At 42.1% G+C, this 25,004-nt stretch overlaps 1 protein-coding gene across 1 annotated transcript in view; it reads right to left on the bottom strand.

Annotated features, from left to right (window-relative positions):
* map3k3 (mitogen-activated protein kinase kinase kinase 3) overlaps positions 1–23,631 on the bottom strand; it is a 29,981-nt gene extending 6,350 nt beyond the window's left edge. Inside the window, exons 1-14 of the mRNA XM_060893123.1 lie at positions 22,437–23,631; positions 10,279–10,371; positions 9,014–9,144; positions 8,404–8,444; positions 8,021–8,120; positions 7,814–7,927; positions 7,606–7,726; positions 2,430–2,563; positions 2,130–2,203; positions 1,966–2,033; positions 1,737–1,832; positions 1,466–1,639; positions 982–1,130; positions 51–182 (exon numbers count right to left, since the gene is read on the bottom strand). Of these exons, the coding sequence (XP_060749106.1) occupies positions 51–182; positions 982–1,130; positions 1,466–1,639; positions 1,737–1,832; positions 1,966–2,033; positions 2,130–2,203; positions 2,430–2,563; positions 7,606–7,726; positions 7,814–7,927; positions 8,021–8,120; positions 8,404–8,444; positions 9,014–9,144; positions 10,279–10,282 (1,338 nt within the window). The 5' untranslated portion in view covers positions 10,283–10,371; positions 22,437–23,631. The remainder of the gene's footprint in view (positions 1–50; positions 183–981; positions 1,131–1,465; positions 1,640–1,736; positions 1,833–1,965; positions 2,034–2,129; positions 2,204–2,429; positions 2,564–7,605; positions 7,727–7,813; positions 7,928–8,020; positions 8,121–8,403; positions 8,445–9,013; positions 9,145–10,278; positions 10,372–22,436) is intronic.
* Between the last annotated feature and the right edge of the window lie 1,373 nt (positions 23,632–25,004).

The following is a 25,004-nucleotide window of genomic DNA, read 5'->3' as shown; positions in this document are numbered from 1 at the left end:
GCGTAGTAATAAAGATTCAGCTTTGTCTTTAGCATGAGATTTGCACACACCCCAGGCATGTACTCCATGAAGATGGTCAATGTCTTCTCGTTGTGGTCCCGGAGGCAGCCGTAGTACTGCACGATGCGCTCGTGATGCAGATTCTTCAGTAGCTGAATCTCACACTCCAGAGTGCTGACCTCCTGCAGTGAAGAAACATCAGACGTACAGTGAGAGGTGCTCTCAGAACATGACCTTACATGGTTACTGAGTAATAACTGAGGTTTCCTTCGGGTTTCGTGACGTGTTTTTCGAGGAACTGAAATGAGAACTTATGAAGCGTGAGGCTTTGTGTGGATGGAAGGAAAACAAAACGAAAGGTAAAGCAAGTGCAAGCCAAGCACACTCCTTTTAGATATCTAATAATGCAGGACCGATATTTATGTGTGTGTGTGTGTGTGTGTGTGTGTGTGTGTGTAGAAGCCCAGTTAAATTAAATGTTAGAACACACACCTACCTCCCCTCTCTCCCTATCCTTACCCCTCCTCACATACATGCTTTCTCTTTCTCTCTTTGTCTCATTCTCTTTCACACACACACACACACACACACACACACACACCCACACACACACACCCACACACACACACACACACACACACATATACACACTCACACACAGATACAGGAAGTGACAGTGTGTGTTTTTGCAGCGGCAGACAGGAAAACATTTTAGCGTGTGGGGGAAAAGCAAGCAGGAGGCTAGCATGGAGAGAAACCTAGACAGAACAAAGAACAAAAATGTAACACACACACACACACATTAAGCTATTTAAAGAAAACTCCTACAATACTTACCAGCTGTGTATGTATAAAGTGTTTTTATTCCACTCATGGATAATAAAAAACACCAGAACAGTGGCCTCATGGGGGCCAAAAAAATGTACTGTAGGCTTATGACTAGCAGAAATGTGTGTGTGTGTGTGTGTGTGTGTGGATTACTTTGCTGGTCTCCGGGCTTTCTGGGTCAAACTGGACCTGTTTAGCTGCCAGTTCCCGTCCAGTGTCCACATCATAGCAGAGATAAACATGTCCGAATGCACCTTGACCCAGCAGTTTCCCTCTCCTCCAGGTCACAGGAGCTGTGGGGGCTGAGTACACACACACACACACACACACACACACACACACACACACACACAAACACACAATTACTCAAATCACATGTTTATTAATAATGCCACACTATAAGAATTATATTATTCATATCATATATAAATAACTGTTACAGAAAGCAAACACAAGTCTGCTGTAATATTTCATTGTGATTACAAAACACGACACACGACACTGTAACCATAACAACGCTCTTCTCAGTCCTAGCTACTATCCTAAAGCTATAAAGTGCTGTCCATCTATCATACCTATTAGGCCCATTCTAATTATACAACTGAAAACTAATCACATTACTGTGAGCGCATCTTACACTTGTGAGGCAGTGGGCGGTCTTTGGGGCGGTCTTTGGGGCGGAGACGGGAGTGCGCGTCGACATGCTGCCAGCTTCCGAGACTCTCCTCGCTGCCGTTGAGGGAACGACGTGACGGCACCAGCGTGAACAGGTTACCCTGGGGGCGTCGTATCCGTGGAAACGTGCGCCGACCTGACATGCCACGGAGCAAAATGAAATTGAATAAGTGTAACACTGTGTATATGTGCATGTGTGTGTGTGTGAGTGTGTGTGTTTATATACAGCTTACCCTCACTGAGGTCTTTGTGATGTGGAGATACCGGGTACCTCCGTGGGTACGTCCCACCTTTAGCAATAATCTTATCATACACATGATTCTCCCTGTCTGAGAAGTCGAAATAAAGACGTCAAGATCATATGTAAATACAAGCATAATCATTTCTGAGGTAAATTGCAAGTTGTGTTTAAAATAAAAAAAAGTGGGCTGGGTCAAACGAGAAGGCGGAGCTTAGCCTAACCTGCACAATCCTGTCTGTTATCAGGATAACTTCTGGCTCTGTGCATGCGGGACTTCCGAAGCGAGGGGCTGTGAGAGTAAGGAGGAGAAAAAAATAAGGCAAAAAACCTATTTAATCAACTTTTTGTTGTGTATGAGACGCTCATAGTGTGTGAGATTGCTGACCTTTCCGCGTTGCTGTCCAGAGACTGGCAGCTACCGGATATGGAGTTTTCTGCACTGCTCCAGGGATCCAGCACCTGAAGATGAAGCACAAATGATTCAGATCTACTGCTAATTTTTAGTTTTTTTTTGTTCTTTAAACCTAAAGTGACAGTGCACAGGACACTGAGGGAGAATCTAACATGTAAAACTGCTAAGTATAAAAGTAATAAGAAAAAATGGAACGGTAGATTTAAGGGAGACTGAAATGTGTGTGTGTGTGTGTGTGTGTGTGTGTGTGTGTGTACACGACTGGCCACTCACACACTGGTCGCTGGTCTCGGGTATAAACTCTCCCTCACTGTTAATGCTGGTGTAGGATCCTTGGCGAGCGATTCGCTGCTGCCGCTCCGGAACGTAACCAGGAGGCGGAGAGCTCCGCCCAGTGTTCTGAGAACCTGGGAGAGGGCGGGGCAAAGGTAGGAGATGTATAACAGACCAAGTTCAGTGCTCAGATAACAAAATCCTTACAGATTTAATTATTAAAGTACATTTTTTTGTTTATTGAGCAGTGTAGCTATGGTTACGAGAAGGGGTACAGCAGTAACAATGCTGATTGCGTGAATCAGTCTGCGTATCGATGGCAACGAATGATGGCAACTGAGGCGAAGCACCTGACAAAACATCTTAACATAAAGTTTGAGGAGTTTGTTGTTTCACAGCAGACAGCAGTGACCGATGCTGTGGCAAACACTGGCAAGGCGAGACGAAATGTCTACCGTCCAAATAACATGTCTGGAGTCAAAAGAGCAGTTTTAATCCAGAGTATCGGTCCTGAAGATCTGCCAAAATGGATTCTGATGCAACCTGGAACATAACACGAGCAACCCTCCTTATCCATGGTAAGTGATGTAGCTGATGTGCTTAATAATATTAACTCACTAACCTTGTGTGTGCGTGTGTGTGTATGTGGATGTGTAAGTGTGTGGACACATGCGTGTGTGTGTGTGTGTGGACATGAGTGTGTAGAGACGAGTGTGTGTGCGTGAGCATGTGTGTGTGTATGGACACATGAGTTTGTATTTGTGTGTGTGTGTGAGTGTGTGTGTATGTGGACTCATGAGTTTGTATTTGTGTGTGCGTGTGCGTGTCTATGTGGACATGCAAGTGTGTGGACACATGAATGTGTGCGTTTGTGTGTGCATGTGGACATGTGTGTGTGGACACATGAATTAGTATTTATGTGTGTGTGTGTATGTGTGGACACATGTGGACGTGTAATTGTTTGGACACATGAGTGTGTGTGGGGGTGTGTATGTCTGTGTGTGTGTGTGCGAGTGTATGTGAGTATGTGTGTGGACTGATAAGTTTGTATTTGTGTGAGTGTGTGTGTCCATGTGGATGTGCATGTGTGTGTGTGTGTGTATGAGCGTGTGTGGAGATGTGTGTGTGGACACATAAGTTTATATTTGTGTGTTGTGTGTGTGTGAACAAATGGCGTGTGTGTGTCCATGTTAACGTGTAAGTGTGTGGACACGTGTGTGTATGTGTGTGTGTGTGTGTGTGTGTGTGTGAGTGTGTGTGGACATGTATTTCTGTGGACACATGAGTTTGTATTTGTGTATTTTGTTTGTATTTGTATTGCGTGTGTTTGTGTCCATGTGTGGACAGGAGTGTGTGTGGACATATGAGTGTGTGTGTGTGTGTGTGTGTTTGGACATATGAGTGTGCGTGTGTGTAGACAAGTGTGTGTGTAGACACATGAGTTTGTATTTGTGTGTGTGTGTGTGTGTTTACATACAAGTGTAAGTGTGTGTGTGTGGACATATGAGTGTGTGTGTGTGTGTGTATGTAGACAAGTGTGTGTGTAGACACATGAGTTTGTATTTGTGTGTGCTTGTGTGTGTTTACATACGAGTGTGTGTGTGTGTGTGTGTTTGGACATATGAGTGTGTGTGTATGTAGACAAGTGTGTGTGTAGACACATGAGTTTGTATTTGTGTGTGTGCGTGTGTGTGTTTACATACGAGTGTATGTGTGTGTGTGGACATATGAGTGTGTGTGTTTACATACGAGTGTGTGTGTGTGTGTGTTTGGACATATGAGTGTGTGTGTATGTAGACAAGTGTGTGTGTAGACACATGAGTTTGTATTTGTGTGTGCTTGTGTGTGTTTACATACGAGTGTGTGTGTGTGTGTGTGTGTGTTTGGACATATGAGTGTGTGTGTATGTAGACAAGTGTGTGTAGACACATGAGTTTGTATTTGTGTGTGCGTGTGTGTGTTTACATACGAGTGTATGTGTGTGGACATATGAGTGTGTGTGTTTACATACGAGTGTGTGTGTGTGTGTGTGTGTGTTTGGACATATGAGTGTGTGTGTATGTAGACAAGTGTGTGTGTAGACACATGAGTTTGTATTTGTGTGTGTGCGTGTGTGTATTTACATACGAGTGTATGTGTGTGTGTGGACATATGAGTGTGTGTGTTTACATACGAGTGTGTGTGTGTGTGTGTTTGGACATATGAGTGTGTGTGTGTATGTAGACAAGTGTGTGTGTAGACACATGAGTTTGTATTTGTGTGTGTGCGTGTGTGTATTTACATACGAGTGTATGTGTGTGTGTGGACATATGAGTGTGTGTGTTTACATACGAGTGTGTGTGTGTGTGTGTTTGGACATATGAGTGTGTGTGTATGTAGACAAGTGTGTGTGTAGACACATGAGTTTGTATTTGTGTGTGCGTGTGTGTGTTTACATGCGAGTGTGTGTGTGTGTGTGTGTTTGGACATATGAGTGTGTGTGTATGTAGACAAGTGTGTGTGTAGACACATGAGTTTGTATTTGTGTGTGCGTGTGTGTGTTTACATGCGAGTGTAAGTGTGTGTGTGTGTGGAGATAAGCTTACCCTTTTCCCCTATATAAACTATATAAATATGGAAACCACAAAGTGAGACGATTAAAATTACCCATAAGATCCGTGACTGATAAATAATCCTGAATCAGTTATCAGTTCTTTATCAGTATTAGCGTCATTTCCAACGAGAACGCGTTCGTCCCAGAATGCCGATCCAGACGCTACACAAAAGACAGTTTGTACGTGTGTTGACCTTGAAGGCCATGTTTAAAAGCTGGCCAAGTAGCATGATGTAATAATCCTGCGTTTAGAGCAAGCGCCGTCTACATCAGCGTGAAAATAGTCTCTCTGTGTGAGAAATCTACTGGGACGCGGATCAGAGTGTAACTAAACTGCCAGAGTCTCTGAATCATTAGACTGAAGGCAGACATAAACAAACTCCTCTAGATGCAACAGCTTGAAGAAAGTCCTGCTTCTCTGCGTGCCCCATAATCTTACAGAACCTCCCCCCTGCTCATTCTGGCTCGCTCGACTATTAGAGTCTCAAATCTGATTGGCCGGATGCCAGTGGGCCATTGTGCAGCAGCTAGTGATGGTGGACAGGAAAAGGATGAGGACCCACTGCTCTTGGAGGAAGTTGAACGAACAACAGATATAGAGCGAGAGCACGAGAGAGGGAAAGAGTGAAAGGGAAAGAAAAAAGATAGAGAGATACTGAGAAAGAAAAGAAGCAGAAAAAGAAAAGCAGAGAAGGATATGAGACTAAAGAGAGAGAAAGACGTGACGCAACATCCTAGAGTAACACAAGGCAGCTCATGCATCTTCCTGTTCCCTTAATTCCTCGTTAGACTTTATGGTCTTTATGGTGGCCTGCGTGAGTACGTGAGCTCTACTATAAACACGGGGAAGTGGAGGAGCCGCTACTTTGTACAGGAGATACGCGAGAACGTTTTCATATGGACTTCATATGGTCGTTCATAACGTTTTCATATGGTCATTTTAATCATTTAGCTTGGTATTAACATCAAACATATTTTCAGCATGCAGTAGATTCATTTAATATCACACTAAAGCCTCTCTAACAGAGTTCAACATATTTGTATTGTAAAGTGAACCTCAGTTTGTGTGTGTGTGTGTGTGTGTGTGGACACAAGTTTGTGTGTGTGTGTGTGTGTGTGTGTGTGTGTGTGTGGAGACGTTACTGTGTGTGTGTGTGTGGAGACGTTAGTGTGTGGACACGAGTTTGTGTGTGTGTTGAGATGTTAGTGTGTAGACACGAGTTTGTGTGTGTGTGTGTTTGTGGAGACGTTAGTGTGGGGACACAAGTCTGTGTGTGTGGAGACGTTAGTGTGTAGACACGAGATAGTGTGTGTGTGTTTGTGTGTGTGTGTGGAGATGTTAGACACAGGTTTGTGCGTGTGTGTGTGTGTGTGGACACATGAGTCTGCGTGTGTGTATCTGTGGACACATGAGTCTGTGAACATGAGTTTGTGTGTGAGTCAGTATGTGTGTGTGTGTATGTGTGTGTGAGGACACATGAGTCTGTGGCTGTGTCTGTGGACACGTGAGTGTGTAGACATAAGTTTGTGTGTGAGTCAGCATGTGTGTGTGTGTGTGTGTGTGTGTGTGGACACATGAGTCTTTATTTGTGTCTGTGGACACGTGAGTGTGTGAACATGAGTTTGTGTGTGAGTCAGTATGTGTGTGTGTGTGTATGTGTGTGTGAGGACACATGAGACTCTATATGTGTGTGTGTGTGTGTGTGTGTGTGGACACATGAGTCTGTGGTTGTGTCTGTGGACACGTGAGTGTGTAGACATAAGTTTGTGTGAGAGTCAGTATGTGTGTGTGTGTGGACATGTGTGTGTGCGTGTGTGAGTGTGTGGACACATGAGTCTGTGGTTGTGTCTGTGGACACGTGAGTTTGTAGACATAAGTTTGTATGTGAGTCAGTATGTGTGTGTGTGTGTGTGTGTGGACATGTGTGTGTGCGTGTGTGAGTGTGTGGACACATGAGTCTGTGGTTGTGTCTGTGGACACGTGAGTTTGTAGACATAAGTTTGTATGTGAGTCAGTATGTGTGTGTGTGTGTGTGTGTGTGTGGACATGTGTGTGTGCGTGTGTGAGTGTGTGGACACATGAGTCTGTGGTTGTGTCTGTGGACACGTGAGTTTGTAGACATAAGTTTGTATGTGAGTCAGTATGTGTGTGTGTGTGTGTGGTCATGTGTGTGTATGTGTGGACATGTGTGTGGACACATGAGTTTGTATTTGTGTGTGTGTGCGTGTGTGTGTGGACACATGAGTTTGTGCGCATGTGCACTCTAGCCACACGTTCTAATGTTATTAGTTAACTGATCATAACATGTACTTTGAGCTCACATGTAAAGTTATATAACAGTTCTACAAAAGTTATTAGCAGTTATAACTCATCTCATAACACGAGAACGTCTTCGTTTCAAACGAATACCTTACTTCATATAAAAATATAGACATGTAGATTCTCATCACTTAATATTTATTTATAATTGTACTGTTCTGTTTGGACATGTGTTTTGTAGACACACAATGCGTCATACTGTATGTGATGCATGTACGCTTGATGTTTGGTGTGTGTGTGTGTGTGTGTGTGTGTGTGCTCACTAGTGGATGGGTGGCGTCCCCTGGGTTCAGAAGACTGATACGCGGCGCTCACGTCCCCCATGGACTGCGAGGCTTTGATTCGGACCTGCTTGCATCCGGAGTGATGAGTTGGGGACGAGACCTGTGGAACACACGTACCGCTCGTTACTCACGTGTGGGTGTGTGTGGTGTTTACGTGTGTGTGTGTGTGTGTTTGAGTAGTACACACATTGCTGTTTTCTTCTGTTAGTAGCAGGATCTTTATGCTCTTCATGTTCGAGCTGCGGTCCAGCAGGTCAATAGCCTTGTCCAAGTCATCCTGATCATGTAGCGGAATAGACATCTACACACACACACACACACACACAGAATGATCTGTCATGATAGGATAGGTAATGTGTTATGGTAGTCTGAGTGTGTGAGACTGGATCAGTACCTCATTGTTCATATAGTGGAGCTCCAGCTGCTGCCCAAAGACAGTCTTGACCTTTTGCTGGACTTCCTCAAACTGAACAGGCCGAGTGAACATCAGTATCCTACACACACACACACACACACACACACACACACACACACACACACACACACACACACACACACACAAATACACAGTCAGAAGTTGCACACCTAGCATAGCTGTGGTTTCTCCTGGCACCTAGAAACAAACCACAATCTTTTCCTTTCCCGCTCAAATTCCAGTCTGCAGGCTGAGTTAGGGAATGTCTGAGCGGCTGTGTGTGTGTGTGTGTGTTTGCTGTTAGAGTTCATTGAATTAAAAAAAAAAAAAAGAAAACCCTCGTCCAGACTTTTCACACTCACCTTCTCTCTCCGCAGAACTCAAACTTGATTCTGACGTCGTCCTGGAGGAACAAACACAGCCGTGTGACTACAGGCCCAGACAGAGCTCACAGAGTGTGTGTGTAGACACATGAGTTTGTGTTTGTGTGTGTGTGTGTGTTTACATGCGAGTGTATGTGTGTGTGTGGACATATGAGTGTGTGTGTTTACATACGAGTGTGTGTGTGTGTGTGTGTGTGTGTTTGGACATATGAGTGTGTGTGTATGTAGACAAGTGTGTGTGTAGACACATGAGTTTGTATTTGTGTGTGCGTGTGTGTGTTTACATGCGAGTGTAAGTGTGTGTGTGTGGACATATGAGTGTGTGTGTGTGTGTGTATGTAGACAAGTGTGTGTGTAGACACATGAGTTTGTATTTGTGTGTGTGCGTGTGTGTATTTACATACGAGTGTATGTGTGTGTGTGGACATATGAGTGTGTGTGTTTACATACGAGTGTGTGTGTGTGTGTTTGGACATATGAGTGTGTGTGTATGTAGACAAGTGTGTGTGTAGACACATGAGTTTGTATTTGTGTGTGCGTGTGTGTGTTTACATGCGAGTGTATGTGTGTGTGTGTGAGCATGTGTTACCTGTCTGTTAGCCATGCTAGTCGTGTTAGCAGGCTTGGTTTTGGCCATGTCATAAGCTGGCACTGGCTGCCGCCTGGTCATCTGCAGCGCCACCAGGTCCTTCATTATGGAATGGAGAGCCTGTCTTTCATCTGAACACGGAAAAGCCAGAGCGAGTATTATTAGTAGGAATGTTACTGTTCTAATGACTTTAATAACGTTAGCGCTTAGCTGTTCTGTTGACGCTGAGGTAAACTCATGAGAATACAAGACCCGATACATGACCATACTCTGGGCAGGTTTTAACATTAAGCTGTTTTAATGGCTCCTCCTCTTGTACACCACAGCAGTTACACGGAAACGAGCCTGTGAATTTTTCACGTTGCTGTTACTACGAAAACGATCCGATCGCCACGTTCTTTTTCCTCGTCGTCTTCACTCTCTGTTTCACTGCACTTTATTTCAAGGTCAAATTTAGTTATTTTGTGATCGCAGAAATCGTGACGTCATCACGACACGCGTTCGCCCGAATCCCGCTTCCGTTCACGCTCGTGGAACGTGAGGGCTGCTCTCCTAGAAATTCTAAATTCTCATACAAATTTTAAAACAAAAAAAAAAAAAACACACAAAATCAAGCGTTTTTGTCAGCAACACTAACAAAAAAGTTGTAGGGAACCCAATATTTTGGGTTTGCCTTCTGATAAAGTCAATGTTGGTTGTTTTTTTAGTGAAAGTCTTTTAAGTAAGCACATACACAGACACACACACACACACACACACAGAGGCCATGAGTAGAACAGATATGTTTGATCCCTGTTTTTGAGATCTTGGTTCTCGTGTTTGAAGTGAGAGAGTGAGCTGTCTTGGCTTTGCTCACTCAGAGAAGGAAAACAGTCCTGCTGTGTAGCTTGGATGGACTTCACACACCTCCAGAGAGAGAGACGGAGAACCGGAGGAGCCTCCTCTACCATGTGCAAACCTGCGGCTTGGACCAGCACACACAATGCAGGCAACAGTACAGGTGTGTGTGTGTGTGTGTGTGTGTGTGTGTGTGTGTACAGTAATTTCAGCACTTTCTGTGCTGCAAGGCTTCTTTAAGCCAGTAGTGGTATAAACAAACCAATTTACCTTCTTTCTCTTTCTTTTTTTTTCCCCAGATGAATGCTAAGAGAGTTCGGCAGAGTTCAAGGTCACATACTTGCACACTGACTACATTTAATAACAGATAGCTGAACATTAACTTCATCCTTTACTTCAGGAATGTAATGCAAGTTAAAAGAACTTACTCATGTTTGCGGTGTGTGTGGGTGTGTGTCCTCTTCCGTGTGCAGATTTGGAGTCGTCACACACTTGGACTTTTGACACCACCCATTAACAGCCTGAGAGGAAAAACATATAGCTTTTAGACGTCTGGAAAGAAACACGATCGAGCGTTATCATTGTGTAACTCAACGTTCAACAACAATTTATGCCAAATGCAATAGATCGGCTTGACTTTTTTTTTCAGTTGTCACTAAATTTAGCTAAATAAGCTAACAGGTCGTATCTCACCCTTTCTGTAAATCCAACTCAAACCCTTATTAGGGCTTTTCACCGTGCACTCGTCAATACTGTCATTCTAAACCCCGCCTTTAACACCGGGGTAGAGGAAGGATTCACACGTGTAATGTGGCGACACAGTTCTGTAACTCTACTCTAAAGCGTTTACAGAGTTAACTCCACATCATGGTGTTAATCGTGTACAGTGTGAAATGATCCAGTGTTAAAATGTTAAAAATAAAAGTGCATCTTCAGCTACAAGGCATCTGGCATCCGTTCAGGTATCTGGAGGTCGAGTCATGTCTAACGAGACTTTCTTGTTATATCGAAATGTTTTAGCGGCTTCTTCAGATGAGTGATATGCAATTCAGCCAAGATGTGGCGAAGAACTCAAAGAAAATCACTGGTTGTTTAAAATGGCCGCTCGGATACAATTCGTTACTCGGATACACTGTGAAGTTTTGTTCATGTTTAAACTTGACTTAAACAACATCAGAATGTCTGAGTGACATCACTGAAGAACTGGATGTGGTTTGGAGACAAATATTTGTGGCATCGCTATAAATATGTAAGCCTGACGGAAGGGGAAACACTGCTAAAGGACTAGGGCTGTTACAGTGAAATGTTTTCAGTGTTAGTCACAATGAAGGATTAATTGCTATCTTATTTTTATGTCTGTTATCGTTTACACATTTAATTTTGACCTAAACCAAGTTCCTTACTCCAGTGGCTCTCATCCCTTGTGTGGCTTGCTACGACTACCTCAGGTAAACGCTACTACAGCAACGTTCCAAGCCTGTATATAACTGGTACATCAAACGCACAGAAGTTCCTGACCCGTTCAACTCTGCAGACCTGCCTGATGCCCTACTTCCGATTGTCCTCGTGACTTGGAGGCCACTGGTTGCCGCTGAGTTTAGCTCCACATGGACAGCTTGGAGATACGTGAGATCAGCTGTCAATAAAAAGCATGAAGATAACTTTGGACTGAAATTAGAATGATCAGGTTTGTTATGGTGGCTTAGGCCTACAAGAGCAATGTTGGAAGATTTAAGCCCCAGCGCTGCCAGGTTTGCCACTGTTGGGCCCCTAAACAAGACCCTGAACTATCTTATATATCTATATATGTGACAAATAAAACTTCTACTGTTAAAACTTGAGGACTTCAAGTTTCTATCAGTAAACAGTTGAAAACTTTAACAAAATAGACTTCCTGTAATTCTCATTAACACAATGAGACACAGCTTGTGTAAATGTACCATATAGTATGTAGTTATAGAAGGGGAATGTTTTATAACCACACTCTCTGCCGTCACCGAGATAAGGACGGGTTCTTTTATGAGTCTGGTTCCTCTGAACTAAAAAACGAAACTTTTAATGACAAAACAATAAATACCGTCAACGTAAGGTTCTCAAAAATAAAAAAAAGAACGATTTTAAATATTTCCTTTCATTTCACTGGCTTGTTGAAGAAGCCTTTATCTCTCCCAAATATCTCACAGCAGAGAAAAAAATCTTTTCTTCACATATTCCAGCTTGTTTTAAAGTTAGGGTCAGAGCACAGGGTCAGCCATGGTACAGCACCGTGCAACAGAGAGGCTAAAGGGCCTTCCTCAAGGGCCTAAGAGTGGCTGCTTGGCAGTATAGACATCTCAACCTTCTTATCAGTAACCCAAAGCCATGACCTTTAAACTACCACTGCTCCGGATGGCTTCTGCTGTTTGTGAAGATCGTCATCAAATCAAATACAAACAGCTTTACCAAATTTTTTTGTCTCCCATATATGTTTTCTTGACGTGAGACCAATTATGTAGCCGTGCATCATAATTTTCAGATCGGTAGCATAATGAACAGCAATTTAGCCAAATAAACGGCCTTAATCTTGGTCCTGGTCTCGTCCATTGTAAGACATATGAGTCAGCATGTCAAGTTTCCCGGAAGGGACGGCTTCCAATAAGCTTGGCCTGTGCCAATCGCACACATCTGCTGTAGTGCGTTGTGAAATTCTGCCTTAAAGGTATGAAACTCCAGCAAACCTCTAAGTCTAAGAGTTATACGGTCCAAACACATGCAGCACATGAAAAAAAAAAAGGAAAAAAAAAAACACATTTTGTGTGCATGTGTTAACTTTTCCATATCTGTGCCTGAGCATAGCAGCATTGTGAGAAAGTGTGCTGTGCAAATGCATTGTGTGCATGTCAGAGTTAGAAGCATCTGGAATGGAAAATAGTGGAAACCTGAGTTTCGCTGGCACTAAGAAAGCGTGGTTCTGCTCATCCACCCGGACAAAAGTATATGGGAAATACTTTTCTCCATTTAGAGACGCCGTCAGGTTTCGGTACCTCTAAAGCCGTAAAGCACGCTCCGTCATAAGGAATAAAATTTGCCCTGTTACACCACAGAGTCCAGAGTATTTCCTGGTATGAAATCATCTAATGATTTTGTGAAAGTAACATTCTGAGCTGTGGCTTGATTTCCACTGCTTCCTGTATGCACGCTGACCAGCTGAAGCTAAAAACAAGCAAGCAAGAGAGGGAGCTAATGGTGCTAATTCACCGCTAATGGTGGTGTGGGTTGTGTGGGACCTGTAACTCATGTTGGGGGGAAACAGGATGGACTAAGGAGGAAATTGTACCTTAATGAGTAAACTCTGTGTACGCATTAGCAAAAGACTAAGTGGACACCTGACTGTTACACCCGTGGGGTATAGTGTTCTAGTTCGTCCCAATAATGTTCAGTGGGGTTGAGGCAGAGTCAGAGCTCTGTGAAGAACACTTCAGTTCTGTCACTCACCATGGAACATCATGTCTTCATGGAGTTCGCTTTGCTTTGTACACATGGATGCTGTCATGCTGGAACAGGTCTGGGCCTCTTACTTTATCTATCCAACTCTATCCAACTTTATGTTAACAGTTTGGGGAAAGACCTCATATGGTCAGGTGTAATATAGTTTCATACTTTGTGGCCTTATAGTGTAGCTTTGCTGGAATATGAACTATGTATTAAGTACAGATAAGTGCTAGGTACACTTGGGGTCAGACTGGTACACTCTGACCCCAGCTTCCAAACAAGGGATATGGGATATCGTCGCTGTCGGGCGGAATCCTCGTATGTCCAAAACCATTATTTTTCAGGAAATTAAAAAAACGCCGTATTTCTTTGAGTTATTAAACATTGTATCGTTAAAGTTGTTATTACACCTTATATTGCTAGCACATACTGTTGTGTACCAACATTAACACAACATCCGCGGAGATACAAGCTTTATGACTTGGGAGCAGGGAGATACGAGATTATGCTGTCGCGAAGCTCTCCCGCGGAGTGAAGAAGAGGTGGAGTTACGAGATTTCTCAGACAGTTGAAGTGTCCAATGGAGTTAAGAGATTTGCGCTCAAGCTATTTTCAAGACTTTAGATTGGTTAATAACTTGTAAAAATAACAGACCCACGTGGGGACTGACCAATAGCATCGATATGTGAAAAAATATGAAATTGACCAAATTTGGACATAGGTTTCCGCCCGACAGCGACGATATGCAAAAAAAATAATAAAATAAATACAATATTCTGTAAAGTGTACATGACGAAGGTTTTTTCTTCATATCCATATTCAGAGAGCCTTAATACGCTTGTAAGTGTGCTATCTGGACTGCTGACGGCCTTTCAATGAATTCCCAAATGCCGATCATGTATCACTATCGATACTATAATTTCTCGTAGTTATAGGGGCTTTTTACACCTGGTCACTTCATGCGTGATCCGATAGCTCTCCGATGGTAAAAAGACCAGGTCTAAATGCCCTCCGAAACGTTTTGGAGACGGATATAAATCCGATCGCTCAAACCACTTCAGGAGGTGGTCTGGGACGCATTTCAGATGAAACTGGACAGGTGTAAATGAATGTGGTTGTTCAAGCCACATACGTCAGCACTATACTCCTCCCAAACGGAAGTACGTCACTCGCAGGTGATCTTTCACCCAGGCGTCTCGTCGGGTCTTAAAATGCGCTGCTGCAGCCAGCGAAAACGCAGCAAACAGTAAATGCTGTATTTTGTAGCATAAACGTCGTAACGAGTTTTATCGTCTTCTTTTTGATTGCATTCTGAAAACCGAACACACCAAAGTGTGTTCCATTTCAATTACCCCGGAAATGAGGTAAAATATATTTGCATTTTGGGCGGGAGTAGAAAGATCGGATCGATATCCGATTCGTCGAGATGCATTTATGTGGCCTGATGTAAATGGAACAGTTTTAACAAATCAGATAGCTATCGGATCAGAGACAACACATGAAGTGACCAGGTGTAAAAAGGCCCTTAGTTAGAGACATTTGCTTGACCTCTTTAAGAACTAAGGTTCTGAGGATCAAAAGAAAAAAGAAAATCCTGCAGCACATAACAGGACTAGCCAACTGCACACAAACATACACAGTATTTCAGTAATCCAGACTTCCCAGCACACACAGTGCAGATGGGTGTTTAGAAAAGGCTGCCCGAAACATACGCCCACCGAGTAGCAGTCCACTGGATTTTACCTCTGCAGTGACAACGTTAGCAAAGATCAAAGTGTGTTTTGTCTCTGTGGGCAGATCTGCAAGCACACAAATATCTCATTACTGAAGTGCTCTTTACTAAAACACTCATTATATTACTTCCTCCGACTTCTTCCTTTAAATCCTGTCCTTTTTTTTCCTCCTGCATTCTTTCTCCTCTCTGGTCCAACCACAGACCACAAACATAAGCAACATGTCCGATCTATTCCTGTCGTTACTGTCTGAGAGAATCCGTTTAGTCCTTTAATCCTGCACTGACTTGTGTTGGAATTCATCTTAAAAATATTGAAACGGCAAAAAAAAAAAAAAAGGCATTCGAGTTGCGTGTAGTCATGAAGCAAAGGCTTTGCAAAATGTCTCACGAGTGAGCTAGAATCCAATCCAAGCACGGAGCTGAGCAGTTCACTGTTAAGGACTTAGCCTAAGATTGGTTGTGAACTCACAATCATCCGGTATCCAGGTAACCATGACACACCACTCTACCACTAAATTACCAAGGCTTAGTTAGGTATTGAAATTGTTTTGGGTTTTTTTTTCTAACCATTAATGTTGCAACAAGGTTGTCTACACGGTGTATTTCCCTCACTGTTGAAAGCGTAGTACGTTTTTCAGGGTTTCTTCATTTTAATGCTTCACGCTTTTTATTTTTTCTTTCCACAAAGTGATACAGTTTGAACTGTTGCTCAACGGTATATACGACGGTTATGATATTATCATGAGATTGTATTATAAAGCCTTACAAAAAGGCCCGTTTATTTTGAGAGCCGAAAGGCTGAAACCTTAAAACCTTGTGACTGCTATAGCGAACTTTCAATTTTGGTGAACGTCGTCTCTCAGGGAATGTGTTAAGAAGGAGGTGAATTGTTCGGGGTTTTTAGTTGCTGTTTGGTTGTTGATACAAATTCCAGTGAGGGATGATCAGTTGAGTATCATTCACTCTCTTCCTACCAAAAAAAAAGATAAACTCAATCTTTTCTGTATTCTCCCAGTCCTGCACTGTCTCTCTCTCACTCTCTCTCTGATCAACCTTCTTTCATGCTTGTACATGGGACTTAACGACCTGATCAACCTTCTTTCATGCTTTCATGGGACTTAACGACCTCTGACATGTGAGAGCTGACATATGACAAATTACAATGGGGCAACCCCTGACAGTGCAAACTGCAAGTTATGATATCATGTCGAAGATATTTATGCCCCTTGACCAAATATGTATTTGTTAACAGTGAGTCCCAGTAGTTTGATGTCTAAACTTGTCTGAGCTTGGTTCTTCATTCCGGTCAAGCTAATAAGAACTAAACATACTGAGGCCATCCTTAAAAATATTCTTGTTTGCCGTAACCCGACCGACCCTGTCAATTTAGGACAGACTCAATTTTTTTTTTACTCTTCAAGCAACTAATACAAAAGCAATAAAATAATATTAATTATATTTTAGTAAGTATTGTAAATATATAAATTGCCTAGGCCTACATACAAACGAAGGCTACGTTCTTTCTTTTAAATAAAAACCCGTGACGTCATCTATGTTTACACTATTGGTTAACGGATGTCACACTGTGGCCTGTGCGTTCCCTTCGTCTCATACTCTCATTCACTGTCAGAGTCAACGGTTCGCGCTTGGTAATGATGTCTGCGGCTGCAGTAAACAAAATGTTCGCGGTCACCGTTCAAAGTCATACGGGTTCGGGCACCATAATACATCTAAAAAATTCCTTAAAACAGCTCGGCACCGCTTTAACTTGGCACAAAGTTCTGGAAAAACTGTGTCCAGCATCAAAATAAGGTTTGCAATGATGCGCCCGAAGGTACGGGTTGAAGACCCAGTCAGTGACGTCACGATATGCTAATTTGTTTAAAGTCATACCTACGTAATCACCATCACCAAAATTGTACTTTTTTTTTTTTTTACATTGAAACTTGAAAAAAAAATATAGACCTACCTACCGACCCTTTTTTCAACTGTTACTGCAAACCAAAATATTTTTAAGGATGGCCTGAATGGTAAGTTTTTAGTTATTGCTAAAACACTACTAATGTGAATGAAAACAATTAGAAGATGCTTCATTTTAAGGTACATTTTAAAACTAAACTACAGTAAAATGCTTGTGAAAGTTGTGAAGAAAAGCGCTGTTGCAACAATTGTACAAAGGGGAAATATTGTTGACAGAAGGAGTTAAGCAGAAGTAAACAGATAAGTTGTTCTGTTAAAAGATAAACATCACAATACATTGTGCAATTAGTATATTTGTGGTGTTTTATGTTCTCGTCCCTAAGCAGTATTTTTGTAAATAGAACACATCAGAAGTGAGAACGATATTTTCATATTGTGTATGTGTTGTGATGTACGCAAGTTTGTTGGTAGATCTGATGACATTTCAGTTCCCAAATGTTTTTAGATTTTTAAAAAATCGCATAGCAACATCGCGATAGCGAAGATAACGATGCAATATGGCTCTCCAGGTCGCATCACAACTGCTGGTAATATGAGTTGAGAGAGCAGGTTCATTACTGATCACCACTCATCAGCCAATCACTGAGCACTGTTCAACCCAATGGCAAATCACGTATCATCCTTCTTCCCAGTGACTAATCACAGATCACGGTTCCCAATGAGCAATCATTGAGCACCATTTTCCCTACCACCAATCACTGATCACCACTGTTTCCAAAAAAAAACTAATACCGATCACCACTATTCCCAACCATTAGTCACTGATCACCAATCCTCCCATAGACTAAACACTGGCCATTTTTTCCAGAACCGCCGATCACTGAACACCGGTGTTCAACACCATTCTTCCCAATGACTAATCACTGATCATTGTTCCCAACCACCATTTACTGATTTCAATTGCTTGCGATATTTACATTAGTAAAAGTGAGTTGCTCCATCTGATTTATTTCATTCATGCCTATGGTTCAATTCCTCGCAGCTTCATTTCTGAAAGAAATTATTTGAATAATTTCTGAATTTTGTAAATAGTCAGTTTGTGATGCCAAGAACAAAGTATCTTCAGAAAATCTTCCAATATCAAGCAACTTGTCTTAATACGAAAATGATCGCGGTGATTCATTAAATATGCAAATCAGACTTCAGACTATGATGTTGAGATATACATATATATATATCGTCGCTGTCGGGCGGAATCCTTGTATCTCCAAAACCGTTATTTTTCAGGAAATTAAAAAAACGCCGTACCTTATCTGCAGTGCACAGGGTTTAGTCCACGTTGCAGTGGATTGTCTTGCGCTAAATTCCTGTCCTCAGACGAGCACCAGAACTAGCGGGGGTCAAGATTTTTTTTTCTTTGAGCCCAGTGTTTTGAAAACATTTACCTCAGAAGACGTGTTGATTCGTTGCGACTCTTCTTGAGGAGAAATATGCCGTGAAGCTCTCCCGCGGAGTGAGGAAGAGGTGGACAGTTGAAGTGTCCAATGGAGTTATGAGATTTGCGCTCAAGCTATTTTCAAGACTTTAGATTGGTTAATAACTTGTAAAAATAACAGACCAACGTGGGGACTGACCAATAGCATCGATATGTGAAAAAATATGAAATTGACCAAATTTGGACATACAAGGTTTCCACCCGACAGCGACGATATATATATATACGTATATATATATATACATGGCAAATTACTTAGCAAATTTGCTTAAATAAGGGTGTGTTAGAAAAAGCCTTTATTTTGTCACATATACATTACAGCAAAGTGATATTCTTTCTTCGCATATCCCAAATCTGAAAGTGCAGGTCAGACATTATACACTGCTCCTGTAGCAGGGCCTTGCTCAAGGGCCCAACAGTGGGAGCTTGGCAGTGCTGGCTTGAACCTCGATTCACAGATCCAAGCCTGAGCTTTAACCACTTGAGCCACCATTGACCCACCAGTTACACTGTTGACTGTTCTCCTGCTCTTAATAACCATTTTGTAGTAATAACAATTTGAGTGTGTTCTCCTTTCATTTTCTCTAAAGTGTTTAGTCTAGGAAAGCTTTTTCAATCTCTGGGGTTGAGACATGCTGCATATGGTAATGTACACATGCTGTATGCTATAGAGTTCACTCAGCACCGGAGGCTTCAAGGACGAATCCCTGCTGATGCTCACCAAACCCTTGAGGGTGACTGGTTCAAATCTACACACCAGGAAAAGGAAATAAAAGGTTATAGGCTGCTCTAGAACAGATGGCTTGTTACGCAGAAATGCAGGGTTACGGAGAGGACCAGCAGGTGGTATAAACACGACCTACGCTCACAATTAACTCATATTTGACACAATGACACACCATCGTCACCAAAAGCTACTTTGATTCTAAACGGACGCATTCCTGCAATAATGCATGTGCAATCGAGCGACGTATTGATCTTTTAATCATCTAAATGCTTTGGCTTTCAGTCTTTTCCAAGAATTCGGTCTGGACCCTGAATGAACAATGAAATTTTATTCGTACAAGTGGTGTTAGTAAGCGAAGCCTCAACATCGAGCTCTTTCTGAGCTGAGTTAGGAGAATTGTAAACACATGTAAACCCTCCAGGCCTTCAAAGGCATTTTTTTTATCCAGTCATGCTTCGAATTCTGCTTAAATACTTCAACTGTCTAAATACTGGAACATCACTTGGCTTCATTAGTAGCTGTGGTTTGTTCTTTCCATCTTTCTTTCTTATGTTGCCTCCTGAGAACACCCCCTTTCTTTACAGCCTGAGAACACCCTGGTCTGGTCTTGTCTGGTCTGGCTACAAAGAAAAGAACCGAACAATCAGCTTTGTTTTAACAAAATACCAAGTGAAATCTGTGAAGAAGAAATACCCATGAAGTTCTCTGGTATTCAGAAAACGCAGCACATTGTACATTCATTCATTCATTTTCTACCGCTTATCCGAACTACCTCGGGTCACGGGGAGCCTGTGCCTATCTCAGGTGTCATCGGGCATCAAGGCAGGATACACCCTGGACGGAGTGCCAACCCATCGCAGGACACACACACACACACTCTCACGCAATCACACACTACGGACAATTTTCCAGAGATGCCAATCAACCTACCATGCATGTCTTTGGACCGGGGGAGGAAACCGGAGTACCCGGAGGAAACCCCCGAGGCACGGGGAGAACATGCAAACTCCACACACACAAGGCGGAGGCAGGAATCGAACCCCCAACCCTGGAGGTGTGAGGCAAACGTGCTAACCACTAAGCCACCGTGCCCCCCACACATTGTACACTTTTATTTTAATTTCCACTTTAGTGCTCCATTTTAATTAAAAAAAAAAAAAAAACAGTCTAACGTCTGACAAGAAAAAAAAACACAACCCTAGACTCAGAAGGTCTAGAAGGTTTTCCTCATACTCAGCTACTGACATCAAATCAACATGGCTGCTCACAGCATCAATGCTAAACAAAGTAGCACTTATTCACTTTAAAAACAGAGTTTACTGCTTGGTTTAGCTTAATAAACCTTTAAACATAATCTCTTTATAGTTTCTACATTGATTCTGTGAAAAAAATAATCAGATCGGCATAATTTATCAACTGTTACTTGCAAAAGTTCCTCAGATGTTAATAATGGTGGTAACTATTGAGTAATAACATAAAGCGGAAGTAAATTAAGTACTGAAAAAGTAGTTCATTAAAAGACAGAAAAAAACTGTTACTACTGTTTTAACGTGCTGTAATCGGCGACATGTTAAGGCTCCCTCGCATTGGTCCTAGGAATCGTTTGAGCCGCTTGTTTCGATTTGCGTGTTTAGTAGCATGTTGTTCCTAATTTGCACAAATTGCATAATTTGCATCTTGCTTGCTTGCTCGCGTGCACAACGGAAAAAAACAAAAAACCCCTAACTGTGTCGCTTGCTAGCATGAACTCAGGGTTAAGACTTAAGTCCATATTACCCACAACAACAGACAGAACATCAGGAGTTCTCTGATCACAATTAATAGGAGTGCCATTTGAACCATTTTAGTGGCGGCTCAGTGGTTGGGACCCTGGACTAATGATCAGCAGGAAGTCATTTTGAATCTCAGCACCAAGCTGTTACTGTTTTGATAGGTAAGCAAGGCCTTTAACACTCAAATTTTTCCGCTCCACTGCGTCAATCAAGATAAAAGTATCAGCCAAATGAATAAACGTACAATGACAGAATTATGCTATTTAACAAAACCCTAGCATCATCGTTCCAGTTACCTTTAGACTTGAGCACTGCGGTGGTGAAAACCGTGAAACAGCAAAGGCGCAAGTCCATAAAATCAATCGTTTGAGCTATTCTTTATGTTTGTTAGTTTTCTTTTTAGAATTTGTCTGCTCAGCATTCAGTGAGCATGTTCATTATCCTCGCACTTTCATTACTGCATGTCCAAATGTGATGTTTCTTAAGAAAATTATTTTGTCAGCGAGTGCAGAAATTGCACAAGAACTAGCAGAGAAGATGTACAATGGCGAAACACATCAGCTACATAACAGACAGTTAAAGCTGTAGGGACGTACAAACTGACATTTTGCACTCTTACTGTTTAAAAGAATCAGTTCTAAATCACTGTTAATATGATTATATATATATATATATATATATATATATATATATATATATATACACACACACATTCGTCGCATGTACCAGATGACACCACGTCAGTGTTGTTATCAATACAGATATCAATCTTTCGCGATGCTAGAACAGTCTCTACCCCAGGTCCATTACAGATAGCGTACAGCATTTTGTTACAGAACCCCAAAAAAACACCATCACTGAATGTTCTGAACGTATTTGCACCACCCGCACTCACGTCCACACGTTTCATACACGGACTCCTACCACATTGTTTATTTATTTATTTATTCCCAACCACAAATCTGCACAGAAGACATTAAACGTGCAATACCATAACATTACTAAACACCTTAATAGTACTTAATTTATTGTTCACACGTGCAATATGGGGGATGTGGTAGCTTAGTGGTTAAGGTGTTAGACTACCAATCGGAAGGTTGTGAGTTTGATTCCTATGTCCACCAAGCTGCCACCGCTGGGCCCCTGAGCAAGGCCCTTAACCCTCAATTGGTCAGTTGTATAAAAATGACATAAAAATGTACGTCGTTCTGGATAAGGGGCGTCTGCTTAATGCTGTAAATGTAAATGCAATATGTAAAGTGCGATATCTCAGCTGTTTACTAGCCCAAATAAAGAGAATATCATCTGATCGTTTATGTTTATATTCTTTTAGATTTATGTGTATATACTTATGCACCGTAAGGACTGACACTTAATTTCGTTGTACCCTGTGAGATGACGATAAGAGAATCTATCTGAGTCTATCGGGTATCGTAAGTAGTATCGCATCACCCCTTGTTTCTTACCTGAAACGCGCGGGTGCCGGGCACGTGACCTCTCTTCGCGCATGCGCAGCGCACAGTGTTTATTTAATAAGTCTATTAAAGAAGCAGAAACGCTACAGTTATTTCAGTGATGCTGACAGGAAAAGTCCAGCCTCTCCGTTACCGAGGGAAAAAGCTGACGCTGCCATTGTTTAAGAAGTCCCAGGTGTGAGAAAGTTTGTATTTATTTAAGTGTAATCCTTGTCGTCATATCACGATGCGACAGTGACGGAATTTCTCTGACGACTTCAGAAAAACATCCAGAATTCTCCGTCGTCTTTTCATCGTAGCTCTGAGTCAAATCAAGTCTCACTGAAAATATATGAAGAAATAACACTTGTAATGTCCCAGAGTCGATCCCAGTTAGTCACAGAAGGTGTAACAGTAAACGTGTTGCCTTTATGAAATCCATTTAGAACCGTACGAGAGAAATTTCCGTGATTTTTTAATGCCGCCTTTTTATGCTAAATTTAAGCTAACTTTGCAGATTTTTTTTCCTCGCCTCAGGTCGGTGGGGTCGGTGTGCTTTGGCACGACGGAGGCTTGGATTCACTTTGCATCCGAAAAAAAAATAAAAAAAAATAAACCAATAATAATAACAACTTTCACGTGTGAGCAGCGAAAAGTGAAAGAAACGAGTGATAAATAAAATGGCGATTAGACGCGCTGACGAAGATGACAGTTAATTCCGTTATTATTCAAACTTGTATAAGAGCGCTCGTGCGCTACTTAGGACGCCTGGTTATAGAACCGAACCTGCTTTCGAACAGCAACACGTCAAAAAGACAAACTGTGCCAAATGAACCCTGTTAATGAACTTTAAAATAAAAGTAATGATAATAAAAAAGCGATAAATTAAAATACAGCTCGAGGAAAGTTGCTGACACGATGACAAACGTCGAAATCCAGGATGAATCCGAAGGAGAAAGAAGGAAAAGCAGCTCGGCGCCCACCGGAACCCGTGTGTTCGCTTCCTTTGGCGAGAGAAAAGTTTTTAAATCCAGAAGTAGGTGGTAAAAAAAAAAAAGGGGAGGTTGTCCTCAGAATCCGCCGGCCCGTGAACGACAGGAGAAACGCGTACGGGTGATAAACCTCATATCCGTGTCTAGAATAGAACAAACATTAGGTCCGAACGGAGGCGAGCGACTTCTCTCTGCGGCTGGGTTTCCATCTGCGTGCTGTACACTATCCTGTACGGTTGCCAGATTGGACGTTTTTAAAGTGCCACCCTTAACAAATGATAGTTCGAACAAGGTAGTCGGTAGCTAAAAGATGACAAAAACGACACCGTCGTGTTCCAGTTGTTATTGGTTGTTATTTTGAAGGTCTTTGCTCTCTGTAAGGTGTAGCCAAAACTTTCTCTCTGTTATTTATCCCTAAAGCAGATGGCTTGGTATCATTTGTAGGTAGCTTCTGGATTAAACAATCACACTTTTTTTTTTATATACATCTGGTCACTGTGTCACTAAAGTCCCGTTCACACTGCAGGTAAAAGTGGCCCAAATCTGATTTTTTTTTTTTGGGGTCATGTGACCAGGTCAGACTTCTTCAGGAGTAGTGTGAACACTCAAATCTAGCCCAGATCTGATTTTTTTTTTTTTCCAAATCAGATTCAGACCACTTCCATATGTGGTCCTGAATCAGACCCAGATCTGATTTTTTCCAATGTGGCCGCAGTGTGAACAACCAAAGCGGATTTGATGCGACTTTTACGTCAATCTACAACGACATTCGTCACAATTATGCGCCGGCGAGTTCGCACACAAACGTGACTACGCCTACAAAATGGATCGAATAATCAAAAGTTGCCCTCGACATCCGAATATTTTCAAAACACTGCGTCTCTGTGCTGCCATTACACAAACATTTAGAAAGAAAAGCGAAAATGCTTACTTCCTCCATAACCTCGCCAACTTTAGCGCAACGGCGTGCTGCGTGTGACGTTATTGTTATTGTTCGTTTGCGCATGCGGGTCAGTTCCAAACAGCAAACAGTTCACACTGGTATCTGATATAGGCCACATTTTAAAAGGTAATGTGAACAGCCAAACAAAAAAATCAGATCTGAGCAAAATATCCGAATTGAGCATTAAGACTTGCAGTGTGAACGGAGCTCCTGTTCTCTTTCATCACCCCTTTTCTGTATTACCTCCATCCTCAGAGTTGAACGGGAACAATCGTATAGGATGTGTTTGAAGATATGATTTGCCAAGTTTGGAGTGGAAGAACTTGCGTGTTCTGCACCGAGCCCTGACATCAACAATCGACACCTTTGGGGTAAACTGTAACACAAGCACACCAAAACACCTCAGTAATTTTCTTGTGATTAAATGAACACAAATTTCCACAGCCACGCTCCAAACATCTAGTGGAAAACCTTTCCAGACATGTGGAGGTTATCACAACCAATGGGGATACCGGTATGGGATGTTTGATAGTCAAATGTCCACAAATATTTAGCTATATAGTGTTTCTCAAGGTGCTTTAGCAAACCCATGGTTCCCCTCAAGTGAACTCAACCCACCATCCCTCAAGATACAAGGAAGACAAA

Source organism: Tachysurus vachellii, chromosome 18 (assembly GCF_030014155.1).
Source record: "Tachysurus vachellii isolate PV-2020 chromosome 18, HZAU_Pvac_v1, whole genome shotgun sequence".
In the NCBI taxonomy this organism is placed as follows: Eukaryota; Metazoa; Chordata; class Actinopteri; order Siluriformes; family Bagridae; genus Tachysurus; species Tachysurus vachellii.
This window is presented reverse-complemented; position numbering and strand designations above follow the sequence as displayed.